At 36.5% G+C, this 16932-nt stretch overlaps 1 protein-coding gene across 1 annotated transcript; it reads left to right on the top strand.

The window, feature by feature from the left end:
* Window positions 1-472: 472 nt before the first annotated feature.
* slc10a1 (solute carrier family 10 member 1) lies at window positions 473-13100 on the top strand. The gene is made up of 7 exons (XM_030128223.1): window positions 473-529; window positions 637-723; window positions 2303-2415; window positions 6021-6222; window positions 7436-7614; window positions 7747-7946; window positions 13036-13100. Exons 1-7 carry the CDS (start codon window positions 488-490, stop codon window positions 13098-13100), a joined length of 888 nt encoding a protein of 295 aa, XP_029984083.1. The 5' UTR covers window positions 473-487.
* Window positions 13101-16932: the final 3832 nt, after the last annotated feature.

The following is a 16932-nucleotide window of genomic DNA, read 5'->3' as shown; positions in this document are numbered from 1 at the left end:
TAACTGTACGATGTTGCAATGCAGACAAAGGGAAAAAAAATTAGATGAAACTTTACACTTTTTCTTGTAACTATAAAGTTAATTACTTCATATATTCTTCCTTGTGTCACATTCCCCAGACTCACTGACTTAGTCTTACTGGTTTTACAAATGTCCCAAAAAAGGAAAACAGAAAACATATATTAGAGATGATGGGATTGAAGCGTTTTCATTTTCCTCAGCGTCCCACTGTGTATTTTGAAGGTTAACATCTCCATCCATCTGTCCATTTTGACTTTTTGCTTCCATGTCTCACTGTGTCCATTTTTATTTCCATCTGTTTTTAGTGCCATAACCATCCGCTCCTACAACCATGAACCACACAGATCTGTGGCAAAATGACACCTCGACAGCTGCTAATGTCAGCTCAGTCGATTTTGTACCTTTAACATCACCTCTACTGGACAAAATCATCAACATCCTCCTGATCATTGTCGCTTTCATCGTCATGATTTCACTGGGATGCACCATGGAAGTGCCCAAGATCAAGGTGATCCACACATTATCCATTATCCATCATCATCTATGTTTACAGAGTTTTGTTTTTTTGTTGTTGTTTTTTTAGGGTCAAGGATTTGATCTGTTCTCTTTTTCCAGGGTCACATAATGAGACCAAAAGGGATGGTGATTGCAGTTCTGTCTCAGTTCGGGATCATGCCTCTCACAGCGTTTTGTTTGGCTAAGGTTAGTGCAGCTAACAGATGATTCCTCACACATTTATATTAATATAAAAGCAGTAATCAAAGCAGCTTACATTAACCATCTCATTGTTCACGTGTTAGATTCATACATTATCTTATGTAAAATTTAATCCTTACAAACAGGAAGAAGTTTGACCAGTTTGACATGGATAAAAAAAATCAGGGGTATCTCAAACTCAAACAGTCCAATGTGATCTCAAAAAGACTGGACCAGTAAAATAACATAATAAAAAAAAATAGCATATCAACCCATAAAGACTCAGTGCTGCTTTTGTGTCACTTTCCAAATGATTTTTTCTGTATTCTTTACTTTTCTTAAGTGATTTATCACCATTTACTCAAGTATTATCCTCTGTATTCAGCATTTTTAAGTGGAAATTCTGGTATTTTCGTATATTTAAAGTATCGATTATGTAGATGTTCATTAAAGCTCAGATTAAAGTTGAAGGTTGTTATATCCAAAAAAGAGAAAACTGAAGAAAAAGATCATTTTTTCTGTAAAATGCATCATTACCTGAACATAAACCCAGTGTCTCCATCCACTGTCATGGATCCAATTCCATGAGTTTTACCAGTGAAGCAATGTTGTAGAGGATGACAGTGTTTCTATAGTAACTACGGAGCCTCTGAACATCCAAATGGGTCATATCAGATGATCATGAAAAGACAACAATCTGTATTTTAAACCAATTATTTACATGTATTGTTAGGATTAGTGGATCAACAGTTTAGATCAGTAGATGAAACAAGCAAGATTACATTATGAAAAATGTATTAACTATTAATTGTTTATTATTAATTTATTATTAACTTTATTTTTTAAATAAGCAATTTTCTTTTTTATTTGGATGATATTTATTTCAAGGCAACATATTTTAGAACCAAAAATCTGATTTAATTTTTGATGTAGCTCTATTTTATTTTGAGAAACTCTTTTTTTGTCAAAGTCTATTTTATTTGAGGAAATAATTTTTAAAAATACATACAAGTGTATTTTATTTGTTTATTGAAATTTATTTTTTTTGCAAGTTTTTTAGGAGATTTTTTTTCATACAAGTTTATTTTTATTGAAGGAGTACATTTATTTTTCAGATACTTCTTTTTAAATAAATGACTATCTCTTTTTTTTTTTTTTTTTTATAGTAGATAATTTTTTGGGCTGTTGCCCCTCTGGGCCACTGTATATTACACTGTTGTCCATAAAGACTGAATAAAATATCTTATACCTCTTCAAACGAAATGATTGTGACAATGAGTGAGAGAGTGAGTTATTGTTACTGAAAAAACTGAGAAGAACCAAAAGATTAACAAATAGGAGTCTGCTTTGAAGAGGACAAAGGAAAAGAATGTTTCTTAAATGTACAAGTTTTTTAATCTCCATACAAAGTCCATAAATAATCATAAATAATAACATAAAATGAATGTTATCCTAAGTTATTTTGAGCTGTTTATCCATTTGTTTGCTTGCATCATTATGCTGCATATACTTTATAAACTCCAGGCATCATTAAACATCACAATGAGGTTTTTGTTTTTTGTTTTTTTTTTCATAACCGCTGCAGGCCTTCCAGATGTCGGGGATTTCAGCTGTAGTGGTGATGCTGATTGGCTGCTGTCCTGGAGGAAACCTGTCCAACGTCCTGACTCTGGCTCTGCAGGGGGACATGAACCTCAGGTACAAACACTCACTTTTCAGTTTCAGAAGATTACATTAATTCATGGAGGCTTAAACTCAACATAGTATAGGATGCTCAAAAAACATTCAACACCATTAATTCATCTGATCTGCCCACGTATGATTCATTCAACCTGAAACTGTATCATCAGACTGGAAGTATGAAGTGGATACAATACTCAAGTAAACCTCTCAAAATATCTCAAATTTCAGCGCTTCAATAAAAATATTGGCCTCTCAGTCAGTTGAAATACCTCAAATACTTAACAAATACATTATACACTGATCAACCATGAAATTCTAACTACTATCACTGGGTTGGATATATTAGGCAGCAAGTGAACATTTATTCCTTAAAAATGATATGTTGGAAGCAGAAAAATGAGCAACAGAAGTAGCGCCAGGCACAACAAACCATGCCCCTCGCACATATTCCGGCCATTATAAGTAAATGGGAAAATAAAAAAAATAAAAAAATTTAAAAAAAAATCTGAACTTAGACCTACTGTTCCCAAAATGCAATGAGATCCATTCTGAGTCACTGGTAATATATGAAGTAAATTTGGTATGATTTCAACCAATAGTTTTGCTGCTACACACATGTGAAATTTTGCCCATTATATGTGAATGGGGAAAAAAAAGATTTTCAAAAATTAATAAAAAAAATTTGAAACAATAACAAACAAACAAATAAAAAAATAAAGAAATTAACAAACAAACCAAACCAAAGATGATACCCTTTGCCTCCCATTTGGGAGGTGGGGAAATAACTAAGGTGAGTTTTTTTTTTTTTGGCACTGTAACAAATGAACAGACCCTACACTCACTGTAGCTCTACATCATTACCATCATGTCATTAATAGAGTTGAATGAACTGTGGGACATCATGTTATCATAATAAGGCAATAAAAATCCATATAGTTTCATCCGCTAGGACATTCACCCCATGAGGTGTTTACTTCAAAGACCGCCTGTGTTCATTATGAAGGTGTAGTCCAGCCCTGTCCGAAGTGTGAGTAATAATGGAGGTGCCAACAACTACAACAGAACTAGTTCAAACAGTTAAATTAACTTAGAAAATTTGCCTATTTTTCCAAAGCACTTAGAGCTTTCAAAATGTAGCAGTCATTACAATTTACTGTATTTTCTAATTCTGCTAAAACGGCTTATTGTCCAGCTTCTAGTACAGGCATGAGTGAAATTATCATAATGACACAATAAAGCTTAAAAGGCACAACGTGTCAAGTTTCAGAAACCGTTGCACAAACAGTGAAAGAGTTACAGCCATCCAAAATACATATGCCAAAAATAAGGAAAATGATAATAATCATAATTATAATAATAAAGAAATAAAGAAAGACCTTATCCTGATAAGAACTGAAAATCAATATATCATTCCATTTCTTTACCAAGCCTCCTCTGATTTCTTTGTGTAAATTCTAGAGTAAAACAACTTGTTTTACAACAGAGGAGAAACTTCATTTATGTTCAATGACAGCATCAGTGCGTAGCTGCCATTCTGGAAAGAAACGTGATTCCAAAAAAGCATTAGAGTTTCATACATTTGCTTTGACACTGATAATTCAGTGGATTGAGAATATGAGTGGAGTGTTGGCCTTGACCGAGGTCTTTCCTCTCAGACTAACCTTCTACTTCCACCAGACCTTCACCAACACGACCTATAATTATCATATTAGTGTGACACTGTGGTGGTGCAATCTAGACTGCATTTTTAGAGAGTAAAGGTGAGTTCATGATGTTCGACAGCTACTATTATGTAACAGGGCAATGTATGAGGACCGTAAACCTTTTAACAACAGGCTATAGGACTAATGAATCTAACGTAATAATCAGCCTTTAACTAACCTGTTGAACGCCTTATCTCAAGGGTGTCAAACTCATTTTAGTTCAGGGACCACATACAGCCTGATTCAATCTCAACTGACCAGTAAAATAATAACATAACCTATAATTAAAGTCAACTCCAAACTTTTCTCTAGGTTTTGGAGTGAAACAAGTAAAACTGCATTATGAAGATGTTTACATCGACAACCTGTACTTTTAAAAAATGTGAATAACATGAACCTGATTTTTTTATATATATATATATATATATATATATATATATATATATATATATATATATATATATATAAAAATAAGGGATATTTTAACAATATTATGCCTCAGCTTATTATATATACACTGTACATGTGTATTTACAGATCACAGTAGATCTACAAAGTGTAACGGGTCTAGTACAGAGGCTGAATCCAAATGCAAGACCAGTAGACAGATGTTAAATCGAGAGTGTTTATTAAACACGGTCACCAAGTTAAAGCACAACACAGAATGATTAACAAGTCTGTGAAGACGCCGAGCTCAGGACTAGACCTCTGGGCCGTGAGCGGGGTCAGCGGACAGCCGGCGTGGCCGAGCTGGAAAAATCCCAACGGCAACCCGACTAGGAAGAAGCAGAGGGATGTCAGAAAACAGACCAGGTCATACATGGGTAGGCAACACAGAAGGCAACGGGACATGAGGGACAGGCTAAACTCACGGTCAGTAATCCAAGCGATGGGTCGAACACACAGGTAAACGTTGGAGGCTGAGGTACACAGGGGTTAGGCAGAATCAGTAGTCGGATAAACGAACCAGGTCACAAAAGACGAGCAGGCAGAACAGGCAGAAGCGGTGGTCGGTAGACAAAACGGGTCACAACAGGCAGACAGACTGACAGGATCCAAGAAACGCTGGTAAGTAAGCACACGAGGGAGCAAACAAACTGGTAAAGAAAAAGGGGAAGACACAGGGTTTAAATACACAAGAGGGCGGGAAGACAATTAGACACAGGTGGAACACATCAGGGCGGAGTCAGGTAATCAGGAGCAGGTGAAACAATCAAGGAGGGGAAGTAAAGACACCAGACACGACACATGAGGGAAACTTAACAAAATAAAACAGGAAATGACAGACAAAACAGAAAAGACAGCCAAGACAAAAAATCCAGACACTGTCTGGGAGCCGACATGACACAAAGGCACAAAACATTTATTAACGGGGATAATATTGTTAAGACGTTTCATCTTGTTTATATTTGTTCAGGTTATTTACATTTTTTTGTGAAAGGATAGTTGGTAAATGTAGCAATTTTCATGTAATTTTACTTTCGCTGCACTAAAACAAATAGAAAAAATTGGAGTTTTTGCTATTTATAGGTTATTATGATAGGATTTTACTTCTCCGACCCATACAAGATTGAATTGGTCTGTAGCCTATGTAGCCCCTGAACTACAATGAGTTTGACATCCTTGGTTGTTTATATCTCAGTGTAATTTTTACATTTCACAAATTCATACGTTTGACACCCATACCTTATCTCTGAAGCTCCTTGGGTATAACTAATCACTACTATGATATAAATAAGGCCTTTAAATAAATAAATAAATAAATAAATAAATAAATAAATAAATAAATAAAGGCCTTAGTCGACTTCATTCAACCCTGGATGGAACTGGTCATTACAGCAGCCAGATACATTTAAAGACAATAAAATACAAATCAATGCAGCATCATCACCTGTTCACCTCTGTCTCCTTCTTCAGCATCGTCATGACTACCTGCTCCACATTGCTGGCACTTGGCATGATGCCTCTGCTGCTCTACCTGTACTGCCAAGGTTTTAACCTGGAGAGCGCTGTGCCATATGTCGACATTATTATCTCCCTTCTAATGATGCTTGTTCCCTGCGGCGTGGGCATCCTCATTAACTATTACAGACCCCAGTACTCCAAGACCATCACCAAGGTCAGTGCACACTTAAGATTTATTGTAGCCTGTGTCTATTTGCTGTTTTTTTTCTATATAATTTCCATATAATTTTTCCTATATTATATTATATTATATTATATTATATTAGATTAGATTAGATTACATTAGATTACATTACATAACATTAGACTAGACTTTATTGATCCCACAATGTAGTAACAGAATACAGTGCAAGAAAAAAAGTGGACATGCATAAGGATAGTGCAAAAAAACAAAAACAAGGTAGTGCAAAAGCAAACAATATAAATAAAAAAAAAACAATAATAATAGTAATAAAAAACTATATATCTTTATATATCTTTAAATCAGATACTGCTTTAGAGTATGTTTCATGGTGATTGGATAGGATAAACTATTATATATTTCAGAAAATGGATGTCTGTCCCTATATCTATATTCATCCACAAGACAGTTTCATGGTAAAATGTTACTCACCATTGATTTACAACCTGTCCTGTTTTACTTCAAAATACTGTTTTCTTGGTTCTCTACTGGTCTATATTCTGTTCTTCCATATGTAGGTCTTTTTTTAGTTGTGGACCTTGCCTGTTTGTATTATTTTCAGACCTTGCCAACCCCCCCCCCCCCCCCCCCAAAAAAAAAAAAAAAAAAAGAAGGCTGTTGCCGCACTCTTAAGTTTTGTAGCATCTGGCTTTTACAGCCTTAAAAAAAAAAAAAAACAACAGTCTTTATCTTGTGCTTTTTTGGCTTGGACAGTTTTCTAAACAATGGTCTGTATTTGGACTTTTTAGAGCAAACTTTGCATAGTTTCTTAGTCAATTTGCATGTTTTTCTTCAGATCGCCTGCTCTCTGGCCTGTAAGCATTATTTTCAGTCATAAATTCCTTATTCTCCTCACAGTGTTTTGTGCATGTGGGTCCTTTGCCTTGTTCTCCATATTCATAAACCATATCAACTGTTTGGCTGCGACACTAGTTTTTAATTCAAGGAAATCCCTCCGAGCAAAGCCAGTGTTAATGCACTGACCTTTATATGTATGGAATAGAACCACAAGGCTTGTTGGTGGAGGTAACAACTCATAAATAATGATAATTCCAAACTTACTTTTACATTTTAGTATAAAAAAAAAGGAAAATGACATGAGGAAAATGTTCTGTTGGCATTAATAATGTTCAGTCTTTATGTTCTATGTAACCTCAGACTGTATTTTTTGTGTTGCTGTTTGCAGGTTGGTCTCAGTATAATGATGATTGCAATTGTGGTGATTGGGATTCTTTCCAGCATAACCATCGGAAGCTCCATCCTCACAGTGCTGTCTCCTCCGTTGATGATCATCGGCGCTTTCATGCCCTTTATCGGCTTCACCTTCGGATACATCATCTCCACACTCTTCAAACTCAACCAACCGTACGTCCAGAGACGATCATTTGGTTAAATCCTTATAAAAGCCCTGGCAGCAGGTAGTATTAGTCGTGTCAGGGAGGAAAGCCTTTCTTTATGGATTTATGATTTATGAATGAGTCTGTCCCCCCTCTTTAGGGAGCGGAGGACCGTTGCTATGGAAACAGGCTGTCAGAATGTCCAGCTGTGCGCTACCATCCTGAAGATTACTTTTCCAGCAGAGCTGATGGGGCCTTTATTCTTGTTCCCGATGGTCTACGTGTCCTTTCAACTGATGGAAGCGTTTATACTCATTGTTCTGCTCAGGTGTCACCAGTGGTTCACGAAGAAGACCAAAGGTATGACCAAAGGGGTTCATGTTGTCACTTTTCTATCTGAAGACCCAATCCCAATTCACCCCTTGGCCCTCCCCCTTACCCCTACCCCTCCATACAGGTGAAGGGGTAGAGTTGTCCTGATTCTCAGTTAGACAGAGGAGAAGGGCTGAGGGTTGTATAGCCCTCGAAATAGAGACTTTTCAGGACCACACAACAAACGGAGGGGGAGGAGAAATTTCCCATAATTCTGTTTGAATCATTGACAAGATGGAGGTAAACACAGCCAAAAAGTGCAGCAGTGTGATGAAAGAAACACACAAATGTACAGGGTGGGGAAGCAAAATTTACAATGAACATTTAGTTGTTTTTTCTCAGCAGGCACTACGTCAGTTGTTTTGAAACCAAACATATATTGATGTCATAATCATACCTAACACTATTATCCATACCTTTTCAGAAACTTTTGCCCATATGAGTAATCAGGAAAGCAGACGTCAAAGAGTGTGTGATTTGCTGAATGCACTCGTCACACCAAAGGAGATTTCAAAAATAGTTGGAGTGTCCATAAAGACTGTTTATAATGGAAAGAAGAGAATGACTATGAGCAAAACTATTACGAGAAAGTCTGGAAGATACTATTAAAGAAGAATGGGAGAAGTTACCCGAATATTTGAGGAACACTTGCGCAAGTTTCAGGAAGCGTGTGAAGGCAGTTATTGAGAAAGAAGGAGGACACATGGAATAAAAACATTTTCTATTATGTAAATTTTCTTGTGGCAAATAAATTCTCATGACTTTAAATAAACTAACTGGTCATACACTGTCTTTCAATCCCTGCCTCAAAATATTGTAAATTTTGCTTCCCCACCCTGTACATATTTCTTCATTTAATCAACCATTTAATGCCGTTTCAATGTATTATAGATCGCATTTCTACAGTTTATAGTTGATAGCCACAAAAAGATGACCAAAGCCCACGCAACAGAGACGGTTACAGATACTGACGGCATGGTGAATACTTTCAGAAACAAAGTTGTTGCATCTGTTAATAGCGGTATGGATGACTGCTGATGACGTAACAAGTCGCCCTTGTAGCTCCGTTTCAAGGGGTAGTGCCAAGTGCAAGGGCCAAGGGGTAAGGGTAAGGGGGAGGGCCAAGGGGTGAATTGGAAATGGGCCTAATACTGTTCATCACTGCATGTAGAACTGTAAGGCTACATACAGGGCATACAGAAAAAGTGGCCAAAATCTGACATTTTAGCAATAAACTGTGACTGAGATTTGTTTTTTCAAGACAATGTGAACAGGATTAATCACAGTGCCATTCGGATTTGAGTTACTTACATACAGTATGTGGTTGGAAATTTCTGTAGTGTAACTAACCTGTCTCATGACGGTCTAAACCCAGCTCACGTTCCCTATTAGTGGGTGAACAATCCAACGCTTGGTGAATTCTGCTTCACAATGACTGTAGTGTATCCTCAATCTTAAGTAGTATCAGAATTCATGGTTTTATGTTATTCTATAGTACAAAAAAATTCAGCACTCAGTGAAAGAAATGGGTCTCTGAAAAGCCAAACAGAAAATTCAGATCTGAGGAGTAGCTAAATCCACTCCTGACACAATATAATCAATTTTAATTTTAGGGGAGATATTAACCTACCCAATGTTACTTTTCTGGCAGTTCACAAATGAATTTTTCTCTATATTTAACCTTTCTTAGGTGATTTATTACCATTTTGTTTAAATATTGTCTTCTGTATTTTGTGTTTTTTCAGTGAAAATCAGGTTTTTCCTATATTTAACTCAGTGATCATGTTGATGTTCATAAAAGCTCAGAGTAAAGTTAAGGGTTATTATATCAAAAACAGAGAAAACTGAAGAAAAAGTGGCTTTTTCAGCAAAGATATCACTAACTGAACACAAACCCAGTGTGTCCATGCACTGTCATTGATCCATCTCCATGAGTTTTACTGGTGAATCAATGTTGTAGAAGATGATGGTGTTTCCACGGTAACTACGGAGCTTCTGAACATCCAAATGGGTCATATCTGATGACCATGAAAAGATGACAAACTGTATTTTACACCAATTATTTACATGTATTGATAGGATTAGTGGATCAACAAGTATTAAACGGTTTGCATCAACAGATGGTTTTGGTCGACGGTGGATGTTTGGGTCTTTATGGGTTAAGAATCACTGATGCACTGAGTGGTCAAATTTCCAAAGCAACATGAGAAAAAGAGTATCAGTTAAACATACTAATCAGGGTTCAGGAATAATTTTTCTATATTTAATTATTTATAAGAGGCTAACTCCATATCTCCAATGAAACATCTGACCCAAGATGTTCAATACCTCTTAGTCATGCAGTCTCTCCATTATATTAGTGTCAGAGTCTATTTAGTTTTATATGTGACTTGTTTAACACTCCTGTTAAGTTCCAAGTCAAACTGACCCATTTTACATTCGTTCCTGTAGGAAAACTGCCCACACTCAGTGGACATTCAGCAAGGGAGATGGGTAAAGTATATAAACGATTCTCTACACAGACATTACAGTTTGTCAGAGCTTTACAAAACGAACAGCAAAGGCAAAACAATGACAGTCCAGGAGGCTTTGGAAAGTATCTTAGATCATGACAGTGAATTAGAGGAGGATGTGTCTGAAAAGGGCTGAGCGATATGGAGAAAAAAATGATGTCACCGTAATTTTTTTCATATCAGACGACATCGATATGTATCATGGTATAAATCAAATCACTATTTTTTGTCAATCTTTAATTTTCTGTTACCCATAAGTTGGTTGTGAAGACATCAGAGAGAGAGAGAGAGAGAGAGAGAGAGCGAGAAAGAAAGACATGCATATGTTGCGGTACTTATGGAGACAGATGTGATCAGGCCAGGCAGAGTCAAAACCAGGAAAATCCAGAATTACTGAACTCAGATTCACAGACAGAAAACAGGTCGGATACCAGGACTGAGGTGATTATGAACCATGAGAGGGAATTGATATTTCTCTTTCTCCAAGCAAGACACTCATGTCAAAAAATGATGAAATACAGTGGTCCTCATCCTCAAGTACACATCAAGCAAAACTGTCTGCAGAAAATATAATAAAGACAAATGTAGGACCCAATAGGATGGCAGTGACTCGTGTGACAGACTTGATGTCACAGTGAATGAAAGGCTGGTGGTATTCAGAGGTCACTGCCAATTTAGACGAATACATGCCTTCCAAACCAGCTAAATATGGGATAAAAATCTGAACAGCATGTGAAGCTAACACCACTTATGCATTGAACATACAGGTTTACACTGGAAAGCCATTTAGTGAAGAAGAATCAACGCACAAGGGTCATGCTCGACATGGCACAGGGTTTCAGCAGGCACAACAATAGTTCAGACACTTTTTTTCATGAGCTACAGCTTGAGTCAGGAGCTTCTAAAGAGTAAGCTTAAAATGGTTGGAAGTGTCTGAAAGAACAGGGCTCAGTCTTCCACATTTGCCTTCACAAACACCATAACCCTGGTGTTTTACTGCCTCAAAAAGGGAAAGAATGTCGCATTCATGAGCACTCTGCACAAAAATGCAAGAATCAGCACATGAAAGGACCAGAAACCAAGTGTGATCCTGGATTACAAAACCACCAAGGGGGACATAGACAACCTGGACAGAGAAACAGGGTCCTACACAGAGGTGGGAAGTAACAAAGTACTGTATAAATACTTCGTTACTGTACTTAAGTAGATTTTTTTAGGTATCTGTACTTTAATTGAGTATTTATTTTTCTGGCAACTTTTTACTTTTACTCCCTACATTTTTGCATAAATATCTGTACTTTATAATCCTTACATTCTCAGAATAGGCGCGTGACTTTTTCAAACTAAACAGATGTGACAGTACATCAAATACATCGTTTCAGAAGGAAAATCAGTGTGGAGGAGAGAAGGAACACAGGCTGAGACCAGGGTCAGTACCTGAGTCCTGCACGGGGTCAGTACCAGAGTCCTGCACAGGGTCAGTACCAGAGTCCTGCACGGGGTCAGTACCAGAGTCCTGCACAGGGTCAGTACCAGAGTCCTGCACGGGGTCAGTACCAGAGTCCTACACAGGGTCAGTACCAGAGTCCTGCACAGGGTCAGTACCAGAGTCCTGTACAGGTCCACTTTTTCCAAACTTTTCCGCCCGTACCTGCAAAGCTGAGTACCGTGACCCGACCCATGATTAAACGCATTGTCTACACAGTAAGTCCCTTTGAAGGGCTTTATTTTTGGCTAAAACCCACGCCATCACTAAATCTCTAATATGTGCTGCTTAATGACGTCTTTGGTTGGATGTAAACAGGTGAAGCTCACTTCAAAATAAAACAAACCAGCCGTGGATTAACCACAGTGATTTAAATTATTTTCATCCATCTTCTTTTATTTTTTCACTTCCTTGCCTGTTACCTGCCCGCATTTCGTTTAATTTTACCCGCACCTGTAAAAATTCGAATAATTTTTTTTTTTTGTCCATCCCTGCATGTTTTTGCAGGTTACCTGTCAGGTAAACTGACCCAGTGCAGTCAGTACCATTCACTGTGGAAGTAGAAACTGGAAACTTTTATGATTTTACCTGGTTAAATAAGTATTGTTTCATTAATGGTAAAAAAAATGCAGTTTTACTTTTTACTTCTGTACTTTATTACAATTGAGAAGTTACACTTTTTTACTTTTTTGTTTTTTTTACTTTAACTTAAGTAAAGTAGTTGAATCAGTACGTCTACTATTACGAGAGAATTTTTTCACACAGGTAGCTGTACTTCTACTCAAGTACAGAATGTGAGTACTTTTGCCACCTCTGGTCCTACAGCACAAAGTGAATGACTGGCCATTGGTCATATTGTGACAACCTGTGAGAGGCAAAGAACACCATTGCATTAAATGCTGACAGAATGGGTAGTAACGGGGTTAGTAACTATATATTAACAGAGATTATTAGAATTTTTATTGCTTCTGACAATTTTTGGGGGAATAAACACGCAGCAGGTTACATCATTGTTGTTCCTGAGAAATAAACATAACATGAGGGTTAACTCATGACCATATATTTGTTTGTTCTACAGAGACTTACCAAGCAGCACCTACGACAACAGCCCAGTTAAAGGAGCCCTGTGAGGAAACCATCTGATGAATGGACCCAAGGTAGACACTGGATCTGCCCATACATGAGACCAAAGACTCTCTGGACTGATGGAGATGAAACACTGCTCTGTAGTTTATTAAAATACTGCTGTGGCCAAAGGATATGAAAAACAGCAGGGCGGCTCATGTGGGTGCTAATTTGTGACATCATTAACTTCACTCTGTATTTGAATGTGTCTGCTTGTAATTGTTTTTTACTTAACCTCCTAAGACCCAGGACATGTCAGCAAAGTACAAGCTTTTTTGTTTTTTATCAAATAAGTGCCTACATTGGAAACATCATGATGCAACAGTTTTTTTCAGATGTAGTTTTTAACATTTTTATGGAATGTCCTTTGTGGTGGACAGTTTTCTTTTCTTTCTTTTTTTTTTCTATAAAGTTGTGAAACTCTTGTCCACAAATGTGGACAGTGGGTCCTGGGAGGTTAATGCATAGGAATAATGTAATCTGATTATGTGCAAACATGTAAATGAATTATGCAGATTCCATGCATTTTGGTTCATAATGGCTGAAGTCTGGATACCAAGTAGCTTTATCAATGTTTTATTTTATTTTATTATTATTTTTCTTTCTTTTTTTTTTTTTTTTTGAAATTTTGTAAATGAAAGATGTAGTGTTATCATGTGAAGATACATGAAGACAAAAAATGTTAACACTCTAAACTACATGATGTTTGTTGTCTCAGTATGAACATGCATTTCTGCACAACACCTCTGTATACAGTGTCAGAGTATTATATTATCATTAATTAGAGTTGAAAGAAGGATGTATTGTGTATTATTTCATAGTTTTACATCACAAATTCTAATACAAATTAAATCATATTTGTACAGGACTACAATAGCCTTCTGTGGGAAATCAAGCCCACTGCATCTGTGTTCATGTGGCATATTCACATAAAATAAACAAAGTCTGTTTTTTCCCCTCAAATGTCCTGATATTACTCCCTTTATCTGATGTCTATACTCACTTAAAGATAATATTGAAAGACAGAATAATGTTTCTTGCAGTATGCTATCATGCACATCACCCATCTGACAGCCTTTTAAGGATTTCAGTTTGTTCTTTCAGTGAATATCCATGAAATATCATAACGTAAGTCACTTGAATTTCCAACAAAAAAAACTTCATTTCATTTATCATCCCCAACACAGCCTCCTTAACCCTCAGCCGGGTAAAAGGCTGAACAAATGTGTGGAAGAAACAAGGCAGGTCGCACACAAAATACTGATTCACATGGGACTAATACTATCACAGAACTGACTTTTGTAGATATTAATTACCAGAGGTCAATTATATATACTAGATCCATACAAATAGGGCTTTAGATGTTTATGTTTACGCATGATAGATGTCATATGTGTGGAATGTTTGACTGAAATTTTATTTTAAATGCTCAGCATGTGTGTTGGAAGGTTTATTTTCCTTCTATTACTTCGCTACTGATTATATTTGCTACTAAATTTAGTCTCTACATTTCACCTTTACAAATACAAAAGGCAAAAAGGATTAGCATTAACCCCTTATTCCACAAATTAATTTAACCCTTTCATGCATAGTGGTCACTACAATGGACAGCTACTCTACAGCTGTTCTCTTATTGACCCTTTGCATCAGCGTCACAGTTATCACATGACTAGGGGTGCAACGCCATGGTGGATGGCAAAAGCAACACAACAAACAAACGAATGAGTGACGGATTATGTCTACCAGCACTGAAAATACAGTTTTGTTCAAAGTGTTTTTTGTTACATATCAAGTCACAGAAAAAATATAATAGTCATTGTTCTTTTTTTTGTTTTTAAACCCAAACCCATGAACATTCGTACCCTGTTGCACAAAAATAAATAAATAAATAAATAAATAACAAGGATAATTGATAATAAAAATAATAAATAAATAAGGAATACAGACATTACTCACAGACTTAATAAGACTATTGTGGAATAAGTGAGGGATCTACCTTTTTTATGTGATTCAGAACAGGTTACCAGGTACTGAAAAACATATTGGCACATCCTCTTATAGAATATCTGATTTTTTCCAATGTTAAATGATGTAAAAGATTTAGAAACCAAGATTTGAATGTTGGAGGTTGTTTATCTTTCCATTTTAGTAGTATTAGTCCAGAAGATAGAAGAGTGGTGAAGGCAATTAGATTTTTAGATTTTTGGTCAAAAGGAAAAGAATGTGATGTATTGCCAAATATTGCAATTGTTGCCTCAGGTTCAATATGAGACCCTGTTACATCAGAAAGAAATTTAAACATAGACTGTCAAAAGTATTTCAGTTTTATTATCCTTATATTAACCTTATCTGATCTTATCCTTACCATATCTTATCCTTCTTATTCTTGTTTTATCTTTACCTCATCCTTTTCTTTATAATATCCACTAGAACATATGGAACAGCATCATGATAATAACAGTAGGACATAGAACATAGTGTAGCTGGTAAAAAAAAAAAAAAGGCAGCCACTACAACAGGGGTGTCAAACTCATGTTAGTTCAGGGGCCACATTAAGCCAAATTTGATCTGCAGTGGGCCGGACCAGTAAAATAATAATATATGAATAATGTCAACTCCAAACTTTCTTCTATGTTTTAGAGCGAAAAAAGTAAAATTATGCTATCAAAATGTTTACACCTATCAACTATCCTTTAAAATAATGTGAATATCATGAACAAACTAAAATTTCTTAAGAAAACTAAGTGCCATTTTAACAATATTATGTCTCAGTTTATCATTTACACATGTAAATTACAACTTACAGATCACAGTGGATCAACAAATACACCAAACATTTAATAACAGGCAGAATATGGGAAAACTTGCACTTCAGACATTTCAAAATGTTCATATTTGTTCAGGTTATTCGTGTTTTTGTGAAATGTTAGTTTGTTTTAGTGTAAATACAGTAACATGACATGAAAATTTTTACATTTACAAAGACAAAAATTTGGAGTTGTGAGTATTTGTAGGTTATTCTGATAGTATTTTACTGATCCGACCCACTAGAAATTAAATGTGGAACCTGAACTAAAATGATTAATATCTTCAGTGTAATTTGTGCATTTCACAAATTCATCTGGGGGCCAGACTGGACCCTTTGGTGGGCCAGATTTGGCCCCCGGGCCGCATGTTTGACACCTGTGCACTACAACAACAGTGTTAATATTGAAGGCTACTTATGACAGCCACTGGAACAGAGTGGCTCATAGTACAGGGTGTCCCATAAGTCTCCATACATAGGAGACATAATACATTCCATACATATATGGTTCTAACATGTATTTCTTTATATTTCTTCTTTATAGTTCTTCAGCAGTGGAGGACATGCATTGAAATGTGTTCCCGACAAAATGGCAGTCATGTAGAGCATATTATATAAATAAAAATGGTTTATGTCAAGAAACGTTTATTTTTCCTATGTATGGAGACTAATGGGACACCCTGTATTTAACCCAGTCTAGCCACCTAGCTAGCGTCTGGTGGAGCTAAATGCTACGGACACAAACAGAGCCTCTTCTGTCTGTAATATCAGGTCCATCAGATCCAGGCTCTGTGTAGAACCCAGCTGAAACCATGGGTGTCTGTGAAGAAGAACAGAACTGTTGTGTGCGACCACTGTACGTGTAAAGCAGGGTTAAAAACGAACAAAAATGAGAACGTTCAGATCAAATTCGATATTAGCAGGTTTGCCGTCCAGTGTGCAGTCCGACACTTCCGCCGTCCGTCATGGCGCTCGTTTGCGGTGCGAACAGAGCGTGACGTAACATGCAAAGGGTCAATATATTCATGGATTTTGTTGTATTAG

Source organism: Sphaeramia orbicularis, chromosome 24 (assembly GCF_902148855.1).
Source record: "Sphaeramia orbicularis chromosome 24, fSphaOr1.1, whole genome shotgun sequence".
Taxonomy (NCBI): domain Eukaryota; kingdom Metazoa; phylum Chordata; class Actinopteri; order Kurtiformes; family Apogonidae; genus Sphaeramia; species Sphaeramia orbicularis.
The sequence above is the reverse complement of the archived record's forward strand: the minus strand, read 5'-3'. Positions and strand labels throughout refer to the sequence as shown.

Bases quoted from the DNA above. Each gene is read 5' to 3' on its own strand.
- slc10a1 (XM_030128223.1), top strand. From the start codon at position 488: ATGATTTCACTGGGATGCACCATGGAAGTGCCCAAGATCAAG. The intron at 530-636 runs GTGATCCACACA...CTCTTTTTCCAG, and splicing joins TGGAAGTGCCCAAGATCAAG to GGTCACATAATGAGACCAAA. The intron at 2,416-6,020 runs GTACAAACACTC...CTCCTTCTTCAG, and splicing joins CAGGGGGACATGAACCTCAG to CATCGTCATGACTACCTGCT.